The 17,046-nt window shown below is 44.0% G+C and overlaps 1 protein-coding gene across 4 annotated transcripts in view; it reads left to right on the forward strand.

Annotated features, from left to right (window-relative positions):
- LOC111147673 (adhesion G protein-coupled receptor F5) overlaps positions 1 to 17,046 on the forward strand; it is a 68,192-nt gene that overhangs the window by 36,820 nt on the left and 14,326 nt on the right. For 2 of the 4 annotated variants that reach the window (XM_022503879.1, XM_022503880.1), the window contains exons 8-15: positions 818 to 960; positions 4,173 to 4,394; positions 5,864 to 6,067; positions 9,458 to 9,628; positions 11,411 to 11,530; positions 11,684 to 11,893; positions 14,428 to 14,640; positions 16,536 to 16,691. In XM_022503879.1, the coding sequence (XP_022359587.1) occupies positions 818 to 960; positions 4,173 to 4,394; positions 5,864 to 6,067; positions 9,458 to 9,628; positions 11,411 to 11,530; positions 11,684 to 11,893; positions 14,428 to 14,640; positions 16,536 to 16,691 (1,439 nt within the window). The remainder of the gene's footprint in view (positions 1 to 817; positions 961 to 4,172; positions 4,395 to 5,863; positions 6,068 to 9,457; positions 9,629 to 11,410; positions 11,531 to 11,683; positions 11,894 to 14,427; positions 14,641 to 16,535; positions 16,692 to 17,046) is intronic. The other 2 variants (XM_022503881.1, XM_022503882.1) reach the window with 1 other exon arrangement.

Here is a 17,046-nt window from a genome sequence, read left to right on the forward strand (position 1 = left end):
TGGGGGGCATCATGTGGGCACACAATGGGAGTACTTTGGTAGAGAGGAATACAGTGTCGAGCTGCTGTGGCTTGAAGAGGGAGGCAATGCTGAGAACAGAAACTTGCTCCCTAGAGATGTACCTACTTAGATGGAAAGTGAGCAAAAACCTTGTGTTTATTCTCTGCATGCAAGAATTTTGCAAACAGATACAGGATAAGTTTGCAGTCTGGCGAGTTCCGAGATATAACAATGAAATAATGTCACCCATGATGCCTTTATTCAAGAAAAGTCATCAGCCAGCCACAACCACATAGTTGCTGTGTGAATCTTTCCTCCTGGAGTTGGGCACCATGGCAGCCCTGAGCGGGTTAGTGGGGGGTTTCAAAAAGTTAGTTGCCAATTTTAAAAATAAAGAATGCTCACAGAAGCATTCAGGAATTTGGCTTCACTTGACATTCAGCATATCTGGTATCTGACATTCAGCAGAGGGAGGGTAAATAATGCTACCCCTGGGAGCAGCATGGCTGTGTGACAGGTCTCTGAGTTGTACCTGCCCCCTGCCATGACCAGCTCCTGCGATTCACTCCGCTTGTTCCTATCTGGCTGTTTCATTCATTGATGTCACCTGTCTGCAGACATATGAGAAGCCTGAGTGTGTGCCTCAGGCTTCCGACTAAAGTTTAATGACAGGTTGATTTGAGTGAACCTTTGAAGACTGAAGTACCCAGGCTGTTCCTGCCATTTTGTTTCTCCCACGCAATGCAAATAAACCGTAAGCATCTAGACTCTTCCAGGTCAGTTTACTGCCTTACTGAACCGAGTGGTCTCCATCCAGGCCTGGAAGTGTGGTTGTGACATATGAGGTCCAGACGACAACACCATCACCTGACTTAATGCATAAAGCAAATGAACGAGTAATGCAGAACCTTAATCAGACCTACAAAATGGACTACAGCTCCTTTCAAGCAGTTACTAGCAGTAAGTAGGACATCTCCACATTTCCCCTATACGTGGATTTTGTTTAGATATAGTAAGGGTGTTTATATTATGCTTAAAACTAGGTTTATGTGCCCACCCCTTCCCCCATCTGAGGTGCCAGTGCAGAGCCTCCCAACCAGGCCAATGTCACTGCAGTTGGGAGGGGGATTGCAGGGGAGAGAGATTTGACAGGAGAGTCACAGAGCCATCTGGGTTTATGGATTTTTTAATGAAAAATTAGAAGACCCCAAACATCCCAAAACTGACATTATGGTGGGGATTGGGATATTCATGAAATGCATTGATATTGAACAATCGATACTGTTATTTTGGAGCAGGAGTTCTTGAAGCTGGGCCCCCAGACCCAACAACATCAGCACCACCTGGGAACTTGTTAGAAATACAGGGCACCCCAGACTAACCAGGGTGATCGGCATTTCAACAAGCCCTTCAGGTGATTCTGATGCACAGGGAAGTTTGAGAATCCCGGCTCGGGATCACATAGAGCAGGGATAAAATCCTGGAGTGTTAGATGCTCTTCCCCGTTTACAGATGGGTACAGAGTTGTGTTCTGTTGTGTGATTAGGTAGGTGGGTGGACCTATTGTTCCTTGGGAAATAGAGAGGAGAGCCAGCTGGGCAGAGAATTGGAGGGTAAGAATTTGCTGGCGGAAGTCCTAACTAACTCCGGTCCATGGTTCCGGGCTCAAGGTGATTCCTTTTTGGAGGGACATTGTCTCCCAGTGGGGAGGGCTCTGAAAGGACTGCTGCAGGCACACCTGGGAGAAAGGCACCCCTTCTCAGGGGTTAAGCCATCCTCACAATAGGTTTATAAGTTTTGTCTTTACATTTTCTGATATTGTTAAATGCCAGATCATTTTTAAAAACAAAATATCGAACGATACATATATAATGGTAAGAAGGTGTTACAACATAAACAAGAAAAAAAGCAAAATGAAAGTTCAGAATACATAAGACAGCAACAACACAGGTGGAAACTGGATAATTAAAGGAAGTGGCCTAAAAGTATGGGCTCCCATGGAAGGCACCCAGCAATGCCACCCCTTCCTGACCCCTAACACCACCCCCAACTAACCCATGTTTTACCTCCCCAAATTCCCTAAGTTTGTGGTTCTGAGGGCATAGGTAAACATCAGGTTCTGGCCTAGGTAATCCTTGGTTATGATTACTCCCCCCAAATTTCCTTTGTGTTGAGGATAGTCAACCATTTAAAGGAGTCGGTAACCAGCAGTGTTACTGATCAGTGGCTGACTGTCGGTCAGAAACATGGTGCTGACAGTATGGTTCCCCAAAGCGCTTTGGAGATTGTGGCTTATTCTTCCAAAGAGCCATGAAGTCATTGTGAATGGCACTCAGCACCACTTCTGTAGAGCATCTGCAACCATCTCTGCCCTCCTTGGGAGAGCAGAAATAACTCTGTGATATGCACAGTTTCCGAACGATAAACAGGAACGTAGGTCACGTGCATTTCCACGGGAAAGCTCCCCCATCAACCTGCTCTCCATAGCGTTGGTGCTATTTACCTAGAGTATACATATCCAAAAGGTCAAGAGACTGGATTTAGTTTTGTTTTAATTATAATTATATTTGGGGGTGGGGGCAGAGGAGGAGAAGAGAATAAGAAAGAAAAAAAGCTGCATGCATGATTTGGTATCAGAAAGTTATTTCAAATCTTTATGAAATACCAAGGGCACAGAATGTTCAGAATATCTCCATTTGTTTGGTCGTATATTTATCCTCAGAATAATTAATGTTGGATTAATTAGCAGGGGCTCTTAACCAGGATGCCCTTTCTTTAATCACTGCCCACAAATTCATGGTCAATTGCACATAACCCCATGATACCAAGGGTTTTACTAAGCATTATTGTTAGCCACAGTGATGATGAAAAGAGACATATTGTTACTGTATCTTTTCTGTGTTTAGCCTGATGTGTTACACAAATTTTGTCCTTGTATATCCTGTGAGATGGGTACTGTTATCTCCACTTTACAGGGGAGGAACTAGAAGCGGAGGGAGGGTGAATAATGTGCCCAAGAACACAGAGGAAGTAACATAAGTCTGTATGACTTCTGAGTCTGGTGGCTACATTAACTATTCCCAGGAGGCCTTGTTTCTTAACTGTTGGGTGTGATATTTTAAAATCTTCTGTTCAGGAGCCTAAAAAATGTAATAAATATTTAGATCCCTTGACACTTTGACTAGAACATCCTAGCTCCCAAAATTAATTTTATGGTTTTGTGCTCCCGTGATGACAGTATGGAGAGGGACTGGACGGAGCGTAAAGCCCGCATAGAGCTTCCTTATCCAGCACCTCTGATCTCTTCAACACATGGAATTCCTGCAAGTTGTAGAATGAGAAACACAGCTTAAAGGGGAAAAAAGCACATGCTGTGTAAACAAAGGACAACAATAAACACACACCCACACCCACAGAAATAGCAAATGTGTTTTACTTCTATCTGTGAAATGACTTGATGCTGTGGTTCTCCAGATTTGTATTATGAAAACAATAATCGCAGCTATTGCCCCAAATCACCTCCCCCGTAGGCTCTTGTTTTCCAGAAAAATGAGCTGAGACTCAGAGAGGCTGACTAAATTGCCTAGGGCCACACAGCTATATGTGGCACAGAACCGGGATTCAACTCTGGATCTTTGTGTCTATAAAGTTCTCCTTCTTAAGGGACCATGGGTATGAAATCTCTTAAAAAATTCTAAATTCTTAAGAGACTTTATTACAAGAAATTATTTTTCCCCATTTATACTTCATCAAAGCCATACAACAGAGCTTTCAGAAGTATAAGATACCTGTTCTTGGCAAGAGGCAGTTGATATTATTGAGTCAGTAGCAAAGAACCTTGAGGTTTTAAATGAGCTGGTGTGGCTTTTGTATAAGCAACTGAGCATTTTCTACCAGACTATGCAAAATATTAAGAATAGCTTTGGAATCCCCATCACCACTGATGAGGCCAATTAAGTATGCACAGACTCCAAACTTGAAACCTTGTCCCCGGTATCTGGCAGGTGGCAACTCTTTGGGCTTCAAAGACCAGCTGTTGGGGGATGGAATGAGGAAGACATGTTGCTTCCTTCTAGAAGCACCATGGCCCCATGTAGTGGTGGTGTCCAGTGGGCAGTCTCAATTCCATTGATTTGCTTTAGGGTCTTAATACCTTTTCTTTGGGTTCCCAGATGAAACGAAGTTCACCGTCATACCAGAAATCATTTTTGAAGGAGACACAGTAAATTTGGTGTGTGAAAACGAAGTTTTGTCCTCTAACGTGTCCTGGCACCATGTTGAAAGGCGCTTTGACATCCAGAACAGCAGCAGATTCTTGGTTTACACCACCGTGCTCAACAACATGACCTCCATATCGCGCCTCACGATTTACAACATCACTCAGGGCGATGCAGGTGGGTTTCTGTCCAAGAACTGGTGCAGAGAAAGGAGCAAAGGGCTTGTAAAGAAGCAAGCCATGGAATATATGTGAATGTGTGTGTGTACATAATTTTATTTTATATATATATAAAATAAATAAAAAATATAAATAAATAATATATAAATACAATTTATAAAAATTTTTATTAAAATTTATAGAATTTATAAAAATTTATTTAAAAATATATATAAGTAAAATAAAATAAATGAAATATATAAAATAAATAAAATATAAATAAATAAATAAAAATAAATATTATACATGTGTGTGTATATGTGTGTGTGTATATATATATACACACACAGTGTTTTCCTCTTTGAAAAGAAGTCACCAGTCTCAATTTTTCAAAATTAAAAATGAATCCCATGGTAATAAGTAAGAAATACATCCTTGGAGACAAAAACAGATTTCTACATTTACCAAGGCTTATGAGTTGGAAACAGAGACAAAAATATGACTTTTGTTTTTAATCTTCAAAAAATTTTCAACAGGTTTGTTGGGATAGAATTGACATATAATAAGCTGTACATATTTAAAGGGTACAGTTTAATATGTTTTGACATATGTGTACACCTGTGAAACTATGCCCCGCCTCAGACGAGTGAATGTAACCGTTACCCTCTGCCCAGTTTTCTTGGATTCCATTGTAATCTCTCCCATCTCCCACTCTCCTTCCCCAAAACCCCCAGAAGCAGAAGTTTTAAACCTGACACTCCAGAATTTAATAACCCCGTTGTAACCCAGATACCAACAGGGGAATCTCTTTTTCCCTGGCAGAGAAGTTGGGTTGCAAACCACGGGCCCTGTTACATCTTTGTGGTTCTGATTTTGCCACAGAGTGAAATAGAATGCCAAAATCATCCACAACCTTCTAATTCTCTGAGGCTTTCCAATTTTTCCTTTCTACCTCTTCCATCCCCACACCTTTTATCTCATCAACAAAGACTGAGATTTCTGCTCCTTCCTTAGAACATCTCTCTTCTCATTAACCTGTAGCATCAGAAATGATCTGCATTGAACTTCAACACTTCCTGAATGTTTCTTTAGAGTTGTCTAGAGCAAGTCTTGGATGATTTTGAAAACGATGCTTCAGGAAGTACTGTCATGACACATGAGATGAGACTATTGTTCTTCTAAGGAACTCCACATATGTAATAATAAAAAAACGTAATTGTAAGGGGAGCTGGGTGGCACAGTCGGTTGAGCTGGTCGACTCTCAATTTTGGCTCTGGTCGTGATCTCGGGGTCTTGAGATGGAGCCCTATGTCAGACTCTGCCCTCAGTGAGGAGTCTGCTGGGAATTCTGTTTCCCTCTCCCTCTGCCCCCTCACCCCGCTCGCTTGCACACTCTCTCTCTCAAATAAAAAAATAAATATTATGGGCCCAGCACGCTTCCGCTAAAAAAATAAATCTTAAAAAAATAAATGTGTGTATTCTATGCAGGTGAATATATTTGTAAGCTGACATTGGATATCTTTGAATATGAGTCCAGAAAAAAAATAGATGTCACGCCCATCCGAATTGTGGCAACTGAAGAAATGAAGGTGACATGCGACAACAATCCTGTATCTTTGAATTGCTGCAGTGAGATTAATGTGAATTGGAGCGCGATAGAATGGAAGCAGGAGGGGAAAATAAACATTCCAGGTGAGAATGTTAGATGCCCTTTTACATATATGTTTTTGCCTCTTGACCAAGTAAAAGTGGGAGATGCACTGGGTGGGAGAGGAAATGTCAGGTGACTGTTTTTTCCCAAACTTCAGACTATTAAAATGGAACAAGGCTTGATGCCAGCTCCAGCTTAGCTATTCTAGAACAACATTCCAAAAATATATGCATACAGAGGTCATGCTTGGGTTGTGGACAAGATCCTGGCTGAGAAGACCTGATGACTTCGGTCCACAGTAACTCCTGCCTGTAGAAGAGCTGGTCCCCCACCTTCCCTCCCTCTTCATCTTCAGCAAAGAGCTAAGGATGAGGTCATTGACTTTGCTTTGGAGTCTGGTTCTGAACTTCTCTTGTCTGTGTGTCTTCTCCTGGTGTCTGTCCTTCTCAAGTCTCTGCCTCTGTCCCACATCTTTCTGTATTACCTAACTCTGTGTCTTTGTGGGTTTTTTTTTTCCACTTCTCTGTATAGACCCGTTTGTCTCTCAATTGTTCCATGTCAATTTCTGATCCTACTTGGCTTCCTTTCAGATCTGAGATATTACTGGAAGTTCTCCACCCTCCCGTTTATACTCATGAATGATAATAATAATAAATGAAAAGAGCAACTCTGACCCTGTTTTGTGTAACAGTTTATGATTAATCAATGTTTTAAAATATGTTATCACTTTTGATCATATTTAACCCTGATCACAAGTTTGAAGCTAGTATTTTTTTGCCTCCAATTTGCAGATAAGGAAATTGAGGGCGACACAGACTTATCCAAGGTTGTCAGAAAGGAAAAGAAAGACTCACCTCAGGTCTGATTTCCCAAGACCAGTGTTTGCCTTGGCAAAAGTATGTTAGCCATGCCTGAGGAGCCAGGGCTGGGGCGGGCTGATCTGGAAGAGTTTGCTCTGGAGCAGGAGACTTTTTTGTCTGGAGACTTCACATAACAAGACCCAGTCCTTCCCTTAAGAAATGACAGCTTTATGTGTTCATCTTTACACAAAAAAAAATCATTTAAGTAAAATGTGGCTTTACTCCTGAAATTCATCAGTGCTGTAAAGTTTTACAGTACAGACTCTTTGCTATCAGACTATATTGTTATAAAAAAAATAAAATAATGATTAATTTACACGCAAATCATCCTGAGCCTATCTATTTCCAAAGCGCATTTCACCTGCTGCTTCTATATTTTACTTTAAATCCCCCATGAAGGGGAAAAGCATCTGGTTACTGTTGAAAATGTTGACACAGGAGATGGTTAGTCGCTTCCTTGATTTTTCAGGAAGAGGAGGTTGTAGGCACCCTGGAGGAGCAGCCAGATGGGAGAAAGACCTTGCAAAGTTCCCTCGGTACTGACTTCATACACTTATAGCCGGAGAGGTGAAAGCCTCGCCCTCTGGCAGAGGAACCAGGAAGTTTCCAGTACAAATGGTCAGGGACCTCTCCATGGTCACCACTGTTTCAGACATTCCTAATGCCCAGCGTGGGAGACAGAACAATGGATTTCCTGCCATGGGGCTGGCCACCTGGGGACCCGCACTGTCCATTCTCTGATGAACTTAGCCTTTGCCCTCGGCACCTGGCCTTCTTCCTCCCTTCATAGCCTCCGCTCTGAAGTGCGTGCTCGCGCTCTCTCTCTCTCTGTCTCCAAATTCCACGAGCTCTTTAGCACCCATTCTTCCAGGTCAATAGGAGACAATCTAGCAAAATAACTCACTCCAAAGCACGAGGAACTGAATGACCTACCTCATTTCAAAAACAGGTGCATTTCATTTTCAAAATACAAGGGATAAGACAGAAGGAAGGTAATCAGCAGTGGCAGAATTTCTAACATGAAAAGGGTAATCTTTTTTGAATGGGGGGGTGCTTCCTGGAGTTTTTCAACTCATCAGGTAGCAACTAATAATATAAATGGTAATGGTACAGAAGTAATAGTATCAGTAGTAGTAATAGTAGAAGTGGAAATAGTTACTATTATTGGTGCAGCATCTCGCCTGCCTAGTGTAGTACTAGCTAGCTTCACCTGCACGGAAATGGATGGACAAACTGGGGGAAATTAACAGCAACAGAGTTTGTAGTCTCGCTGCAGCTGTTATGTGGTGTGATGATAAAAACTAACGGAGCCTTAACTCCCTCCTTGCACACAAGTTAGAGCAGTTCCGAAAGAGTTCATTAACTTTTCGTGGCCCTGCCTGCCATACTCCAGTGGCCGCTGATCAGCGGAGTATTCATAAAACAACTGAATATTTACAAGAGGATGTGACCTTGACTGTGACCTTGGGGGACATGAGAGGGAAGAGCTTCGAACTCCACTGTCCCCTTACTTGCGTCTTTTCTTCTGGATTGCCCCACTGAAATATTTAAGCCCATGTTACCGTGTGTGCCTGCAGTCCGTCTCAGATGGTTCTGGTTTGGTTTGGTTTGGGGTTTTTCTGCAGCCAGACAAGGCATCAATCAGTTATAAAGAAGGGAGACTGGCTGTTTTTCTTTCCTGAGTAGAAATCAGTCTGTGGCTTTGGAGTCCCTTGACGAAGTGCCCCTAGAGGCCGGCTGGCTTCAGGGTCTGAGGTGAGCCCAAGTAGAGAAGCAGCAGGAAGTGGTCCCTAGCACCCCGGGAGGCGGTGTTCTCCTTCCTGGTTGCACTGAGGGTCTCCCCAGGGGGTTATTAGACAGACCAGCTGTCAGGGCTCTACCCCAGAGCAGCCAACATCAGGATCTCTGGGTTTGGGCTCCAGGTGATGTGGTTTGTAGTGGCATCCATGAGCCAACCACCAAGAAAGAATAATTGAGTCATTTTTGGTGCTCAGAGGTGGTTTTACTAAAGTGGGGACAGGAACCCTGGGCAGGAATCACCGCACTGGGATTATGAGGAGGACTTAGTTTATTTTGGAGTTAGGGGAAATAAAGCCCAAGGAAGTTTCCAAATTGGATTTTCATATGTTGAAAAAGACACACTCTCTCTCTTTCTCTCCCTTAATTTTTAATTTCTCCTACCCCAGCGACCATCACTAATGGTCTGTGTGAGGGGCAGGCCCCGACTGGGTGCTGTTCTAAGTGTCTCTGTATCTTAACTCATTTGACCTGACTACGCAATCCGAGGCTGTAGCTATGATTTTTGGTCCCCATTTTCCACCTGGAGAAACTGAAGCACAGAGCAGTTGGGTGACTTTTTCAACCATAGCCTGCTAGTAAGTGGGAACTTGAGATCTGCAGCCAGACTGCCCGGTCCCAAGTCTGCAGACCTAACCACCGTACAGTCCTCCCTCTCCAAAGAGAAGAAATTGGATTTAAATAATAATTCCTTTTCCCGGATTGGGCCTCTTTGCTCCTAAATGGAAGAGTCAGCCAACTGTGACAGTGAAGGAACTGCTTCTGTATCTGCAGGCAACCCAGAAACTGACCTAGAGTCTGGCTGCAGCAGATACACCTTCAGGGTGGATGGGACTCAGTGTCCCAGCGGGTCCGCTGGAACGACAGTCATCTATGCGTGCGAGTTCGTCAGCATGCACGGAGCCAGAGGCAGTAAGAACATAGAAGTGACATTCACTTCCGTGGGTAAGGACTCCTTCGCCTCCAGCCAAGGGCTGTCAACCCCCTGGGAATATCTCTGAGCTAGCTGGAGTGTGGTTGGGGTAAATCACAAGTGGAGAAAGAGGGGGGTGTCCCTCCCCAGGTCTGCCTGGCACTGAGAAAGCAGGAAGGGACCGCAAAGGAGAGTTTCACACTCGGATTAGTTCTGTTTAAGTCATTGAGTTCATGACGAAGGTGGTGTCCCCAATTTTCCCTTTTCCTTCTGTGAGCCCATCCTCCTTCCCTTATAGGCCAGTAGCCAGACTCATGGCCCACCACCAGCAGGTGAAGACACATTCTGTTCTGTCCTCCCTCCCCTCCCACTCTACCTATTCCAGACAGAACCTTGCAGGAAGCTTTAATAATTTGAGACTTTATGATCGTTTTACAGTTGTCCTGAATGTTTTTTAGTCTTTGACTAAAGGCTTTCAACTGAGTTAGTCTTTTTTAAAAAAAGTGTCATTTATTCTCCTCATGTATTCTAACTTCACCCCTGTCTGCAAAAATGGGGCAGTCACACTTGTTTTTCTCCCCATTTTACAAAACCTGAACCACTTAGATCAATCACCAGATCACTTTGAACAATTTGGAGGAAGGACTAACACCAACACTACTGATTACCCTCATTCACCCTTGCTACTCTTGTGACTTAGGGTTTTTTACAAAGATCCAGACGGCGCTTATCTGAAAACATTAATGCCATAGAAGAGTTCGTGGGTCTTCTGAGCAATTTGCAGCTTTCTGTAGTAAGAGCAGGTGGACGCTTCAAGTTTCAACTCAGAGTTGTATTGATTAGATGGGATTTTGGTTGTCACAGAAACATACTTAGCTTTCACTGAAAACCACTGGTCTGGTAGTTTGGACGTTTTCTGAGAATCGAGAGAACCAGATTCATGGTTCCATGAGCCTCTCCCTTTTCACTCTCAGAAGCCGCTGAGCCGTAGAAAGGCATCTCTACACCAGATCCCGACAGCCAGTGAGGCCCATGGGAGGGACACGGCAATCCATGCTTATGTGACTGGGGGACTCTCTCTGCACATTGGGATCCCAGCCTCTAAGGGGCACTGTGGGCAGGTCTGATTTCTTTTTATTGTGACGAAGGGCAAGATTCTACACTGGTGGGAAAAGCTGGCTGGCATCAGTGGGTTCCAGGCATGAAACTGTTCACTTCCAGGAGATAAAAGTGAACGGCATTTTGAAATGTCAATGACGTGCTCAAAGAGGGGTGGAAAGATAGAAGCAGAGGCCCAAAAAAGTGGACTGTCCATATAAGCCCTTACCTTTGTAAGGGTCTTGTTAACATTTTTGAGGAATAATTCCTCATGAATTTATGAGGACATTCTCATAAGGAGGAGTAAATGTAGAGAGACTTAGAGTTAAGGTGTCTCTCCCTCCCAGTTTGCCTGAGACTGTCGTGGTATAATTATTTAGGCAATACATTCTAGGATGCCTGTACCTCAAATGTTGTTCCAGAAATTACTCTTTGGCTTATTAAGTGTTGGATGTGTACTATAGTCAGTGGTAAGCCCTGGGAAATGCAAAGACATAGAAAAGAGAGCCCTGCTCTTAAGGGGTTCACACTTTTATGAAGAAGAGATACAGAAAGAGAAATTAAAATACAACACGGTGTTATTTAAAACATGTTTTAAAAGGGTAGAGAATGGCGTTGTTACAAGAACAGATCCATTGGGCATGGAAAAGGTTGAGGGGAGCTTGGGTTATGTCAACAGCCCTAAGTTTGCAACCTTTTGCCCTGCCGATCATCAGGAGATAATTCCAGCCACAACAGGGAAGTGCACCAGCTCCCAAGGCAGGAGATGGAAATGAGTACAGTTGAGAGCACCACCGGGAACAGCCTAGAAACAAAGAAAGCCCAGGACCCACAAGGTACCCATCCCGCAATGACACCAGTGGAGTCAGGACGGCCCATGCTCTCTGCCTCTGTCTTAAATTTCACTCGTGTGTCGATGTCACCAGAAAGACTAAATCTTGTGCTTGTTGTTGGTTTTTCTTTTGTCCGTTCTGTGTGCGTTCTTTCAGCCAACCTAACAATAACCCCGGACCCAATTTCTGTTTCTGAGGGACAAAACTTTTCCATAAAGTGCATCAGCGATGTGAGTAACTATGATGAGGTATACTGGAACACTTCTGCTGGGATTAAAATATACCAAAAGTTTTATACCGCCAGGAGGTCTGCTGCTGGAGCAGAGTCAGTGCTGACCGTGAAGACGGCGACCCGGGAGTGGAACGGTGGGTGCAAGACCCCAGACCCTTTCTGTTGCCATGCTGCCCGGGGCCCCTGGGAACACCCTGAAAGAGGGACCAGACCTGGAGGGGCTGTCCCAGGATGTGCCTGCGCCACCGCACTCCATGCAAGAGCTTTGTAGGGGAAGATGTCCCAAATCTCCATTGTATTCATGTGGAAACAGAGGCTCAGAGAGAATAACACATGCGCCTGGGCTCCTCCTTCTCACGGTGCAGAGTCAGGACTGGAACTGGGATCTCCAATTCAGGAGCTTGCGCTGCCGCCATGAAATTAAGAGGATTGTTTCGCTGCTTATGTTTAAAGATGTATTTGTTTATTTTAGGGAGAAAGGGAGTACAGGCGGGAGGGGCGGGGAAAGGGAGAGAAATTCCCAAGCAGACTCCCTGCTGAGTGCGGAGCCCCGTGCCGGGTTCAATGTCACGACCTGAGCCGAAACGGGAATCAGATGCTTAACTGACTGAGGCGCCCAGGTGCCCCAAGAGGGTTGTTTTTAACAGTGGTTTTACCAGAATTTTAGGAGTTTTTCACCCAATCATGATTTAAAAAAAAAAAAAAAATCTAGGTCAAGGATTTATATGCCTGGTTCCAAAGAAAGGAATATTTGCATTTCGTATTTATCTCTACATGTTATTCATGTTGGAAAGAAATGCAGAGATTTGGAGGGTGGAGAATTATTTGCTATAATTGCTGCAATAAAAGTTGACATGTATTGAGCCCTTCGTATGTGATAGGCACCATGCTAAGTGTTTGAGTGGATTAGTTCATTTACAACATAAACCTAGAGGATGCCTGTGTGGCTCTGTTGATTAAACATCTGCCTTTGGCTCAGGTCATTCTCCCAGGATCCTGGGATCTAGTCCCACATCGGGGGTCCTTGCTTAGTGGAGAACCCTGCTTCTCCCTTTGTCACTCCCCCTACTTCTGCTCTCTCTCCTTCTCTGAAAATAAATAAAAATAAATTTTAAAAAACCCCAATAAACCTAGAGGACAGTGTTATTAGTATCCTCATTTTACAGATGAAGAAACTGAGGCCCAGTGAGGCTAAGTAAAATATCTGAGGTTATACATCTGGAAAATGGCAGAGCAAGGGTGAAATGGAGACTGGCCAACCCGGGACCACTCCCCTCTGAAGCCTTTCATTAGTTATAAGTTTAATCAGTCCAGGTCCTACAAGTCCCGGGTCTTTATTTGCTTGTGTAAGGCCTAGGTATCATTGTAGAAATAACTGGTCACTGTGGTCGGCCTTGGTAGAATACAGTCAGGAGACAGAGTAGTGTTCCCCCATGCTGGGCTTAACCTACACTGTCCAATTGCTCTTCCCCTTGAGGAGTCATAACTGAGGAGGAGACATGGCTTTTCCAGGAACATAAACTATTTGACTATCCCATACTCGGGACAGTCAAAATCCCGTTCTCATCTAAATTAACTATACTTTTATTTCATATCGAATTTACATTTCCCTCCCTCCCAGCAGAAACAGAAGGGGGTTTGTTCTCTGTCCTTGTTCTCCCTGTTTTCCCTCTGGCTATGTCATGGCTCTAGTTCCTCCAGAGTTGGGGCAAAGAGAAAGAATGTTAAGAAAGTAAAAGGGTCTTACTCAACTGTAGGTTCTGTTACCATCTTCCTGCCCTGTCCCCATGATGGCTGTTCAGGTCATGGCTCATCTTGTGACGGACCCTGGTATAAAGACCACTGGGATAAGGTACTCTCTAGAAGCTCAACCCAAAGACCAGGCTCAGGCCCCTCTGCCTCACCAAGCACAGGCTGCACAGCCTACTTTTGCTGTAGCCTTCCCTCGATCCTCCAGAAAGACCTCTCATCCTTAGACTTTCCTAGAATGGAGACAGACATCAGACATCTAATTCTAGGGTCCACAGGGGAAGCTCCCTCAAGAATTTCAGCCTAACCCCTTCCACACACTTGGATGGTGTCATGGTGCTGGCATGCCTACTCACTCACAGATGGGGCGAGGGGACACCATGCCATCACAGAGCTCTAGCTGGCTGACAACTGTCTTTGAAGAACTCCTCAGCCCTGCACACACCCGAATTCCCAAGATTCTCCCTGAGTTAAGGAAAGAGACTTGGAGTAGGTAATGGGAGCTTGGTTTGAATTCCAAGGGCATCTGGCTCGCTCAGTTGGTAGAGCATGCAACAATTGATCTCAGAGTCCCAAGTTCGACCTCCACATAGGGTGCAGAGATTACTTAAATAAATAAATCTTTTAAAAAAAGAAAAAGAAAAATGCGATTCCACACCTAATAGGCTGTATAACTTTAGATAAGCCACTTAATTTTATTTAAAAGTAAATGACTATTTCACGATGGGTTAATCCTTCAAATACATAGAGAACCCAGGAGGAGAGTTGATCAAACGTTTTCTCGTCCACTGTCTAGGAAGGTGTGACATGCTCTTGCCCATGCTTGACAGGAAAAACTAAACTTCATCTTAACCTTCCCAGCCAATGTTTTTTTGGAGCAGTGATCACATTCCATCTCATTTTGCTTCCTTCCACACAGGAACCTATCACTGCATATTTAGATACAAGAAATCGTACAGTGTCGCGACAAAAGATGTGATGGTTCACCCACTGCCTCTAGAGCCGGACATCATGGTGGACCCTCTGGAGGCTACGGTTCCGTGCAAAGGTTCCCGTCACTTCAGGTGCTGCATTGAGGAGGACGAAAACTACAAAGTAACTTTCCAAGTGGACTTCTTATCCTTTCTTGCAGGTAAGACACACATTGCTGCATTGTGGGATCTCAAACTTTCCTCTGAAAATAGAGGTAAAGAGACATGAGGATTGCCTCAGAGACAGAATGTAACAGAGGGTACCTCATGAACTTTATTACCTTCTGTTGTACTGTGTGGCCCATGGCTTGTTGGTTTTTGGCAGAATTTGAGGGTGTGTGAGGGTGGAGCCCATGGGTTTTAGTGGAGGCTATTGAAGACAGTGTTAAGACACCTTCACAGGCCTTCTGCTTCCTCAGTATATCCGGTATTCTGGTGGTCCCTCTCTCCATGCTATGCATCAGCGTGTTATAAAAGCACCACAGAAATCCTTTCAGATGCACAGCTGAGCATCCAAGAAAGTGAGAGAAATAACCAAGGGCTAAAAACATAGAGAAAAAGAAAAATAGAAATGCTTTAGCTTCTGGTGGGGCTTCTCTGAGGGTATCAGTCAGTATGAGAAACCCAGAAACTTGGGGTAGTTTTTCCTAAAGATTTTATTTATTTATTTATTTATTTGAAAGAGAGAGAGAGAGCACACAAGCAGGGGTGGGTCAGAGGGAGAGGGAGAAGCAGACTCAGTTGAGCAGGGAGCGTGACATGGGGCTCAATCCCAGGACCCTGAGATCATGACCTGAGCAAAAGTCAGATGTTTAACCAACTGAGCCACTCAGGTGTCCCAGAACCTTGGGTTTGAAGGCTCTGAAGGGCATGGAAGAAAGGTTCTGCTCCCTATGCAAAGACTAAAGGGCCCCATGTCACCAGCACAATGTCAAGACTCTCAAAGGGTGACATGTTCACTCAGAAGAGGATAAGCAAAAAAAACAAAATTTATCCGTCAGAGTTAAGAGTTTGGCCTCATTTCCGGGTGGGCACCATTTTCCCCTGAGAATTACAACCATCCTGCTCTCAAGCTGCAGAGTAATTAATGTAGAGTGGTCCATGGGTAGCACCCAATGGTACCTGGCGTGCACACACACACACACACACACAAATCAAATCCTTTAAGGTAGAAGGTACCCTCAACCCAGAGACCTCAGGGTTCCTACAGATTAAGGTGAACCTAGTATGAGCTCGCACCCCCAAATCTCACAACAGAGACACCTTCATGAGGGATTTGCAAGCTCATTCATTCTTTGAACAACTATTCGTGGTGACATGCTCAATGCAAAACACCATAGGAAGCAATGAAAGGGGACGTGAGAGTTGGGGCACATGTGTTACTAACTAGCTGGAAGGGTTCTTGTCCTAAAGGAAGATCCATATAATGTTAAATTTCCAAAATGAACACTGCAGATCAAAAGAACCCCGATGTTCAGAAAAGCAGGACCCAGTAGAGACAAGGATTTAGAGAAGGTGTATGATAGGAGGCTATAGACTCCCTCTGGGTACTGGAGTACTGAAGCATTTCACCATCCCGTGTTTAACATACATGTATTCAGTGCTCTCTAGGGGCCAAATACTGAGCTAGGCACTGGGAGATGCAATGATAAATAAGACCAGGTACCTTCTCTCCAAGACTTTATCAATGTAAAGGAGGAGATAGACCCATAAAGAAGGGACGCTAAACCAACGTGGAAAGGCAGGACAGGAGAAATGCACAGGGCATGACAGGATGTGGAAGAAAGGGATGCTGAGAGGCATTCTGATTGTCCAAACTGTACAGGCACAGATTTGGAGTCATGAATGGTGGAGGTAGGGGTTAGGGGAGCACCATGTAGGGGTGGGCTGACTTACTTTCTTATAGACTAGGGGCATTTTAAAAACCACATCAGAAATAAATGTGGCACATGCCTTGGAAAAGTTTGGACATATTATCCATATTGGATCATTTCAACAAAATATGTGCTTTGGAGACTCATCTTGTGACTTGATTCTTCCAATAATTCTATCTCAGAAAAAGAAGTTAATGGAAAGCAAGTGTGTTACAAACACAGTTTCTCGGCAAGCTCAGTTTCCTGGTGTCCAAAGAAGCTGGACATTTTTTGTCACTTTACCAATGCTGCTAACAATTCAGTCCGGAGCTCAGCTATGAAGATTAACCTGGTTCCAAGTAAGAGCATTTGAAATTTTTTAAAAATGTGGTAGTCATGAGCAGGGATTCATTTATTCATTTGCTCCCTCATTCATCCATTCAATAAATGGATATTGTACACCTTCGTGTGGCAAGCCTTGGGCTAAGGGTGGAGGGTCTAGAAGAAACAACCACAACCACAGCAACAACTAAGCCATGGGGACTAACCTCAGGTATAGGGGAAAGATGTGTGTGATGACATCTAATGGTGTGAGGGCTGAACTAGAGATCACGAGGGAGACCAAAGAGGCTGCCAGGTTTCATTCTACTGGTGAGAGTCAGGAGGAAGTGATCAAGAAGGTCTTGTGTATGAAGCTCTATTTCAGCAGAGTCT

The sequence above is a fragment of the Enhydra lutris genome, unplaced genomic scaffold (genome assembly GCF_002288905.1).
Source record: "Enhydra lutris kenyoni isolate GAN:26980312 unplaced genomic scaffold, ASM228890v2 scaffoldscaffold17, whole genome shotgun sequence".
Classification (NCBI taxonomy): domain Eukaryota; kingdom Metazoa; phylum Chordata; class Mammalia; order Carnivora; family Mustelidae; genus Enhydra; species Enhydra lutris.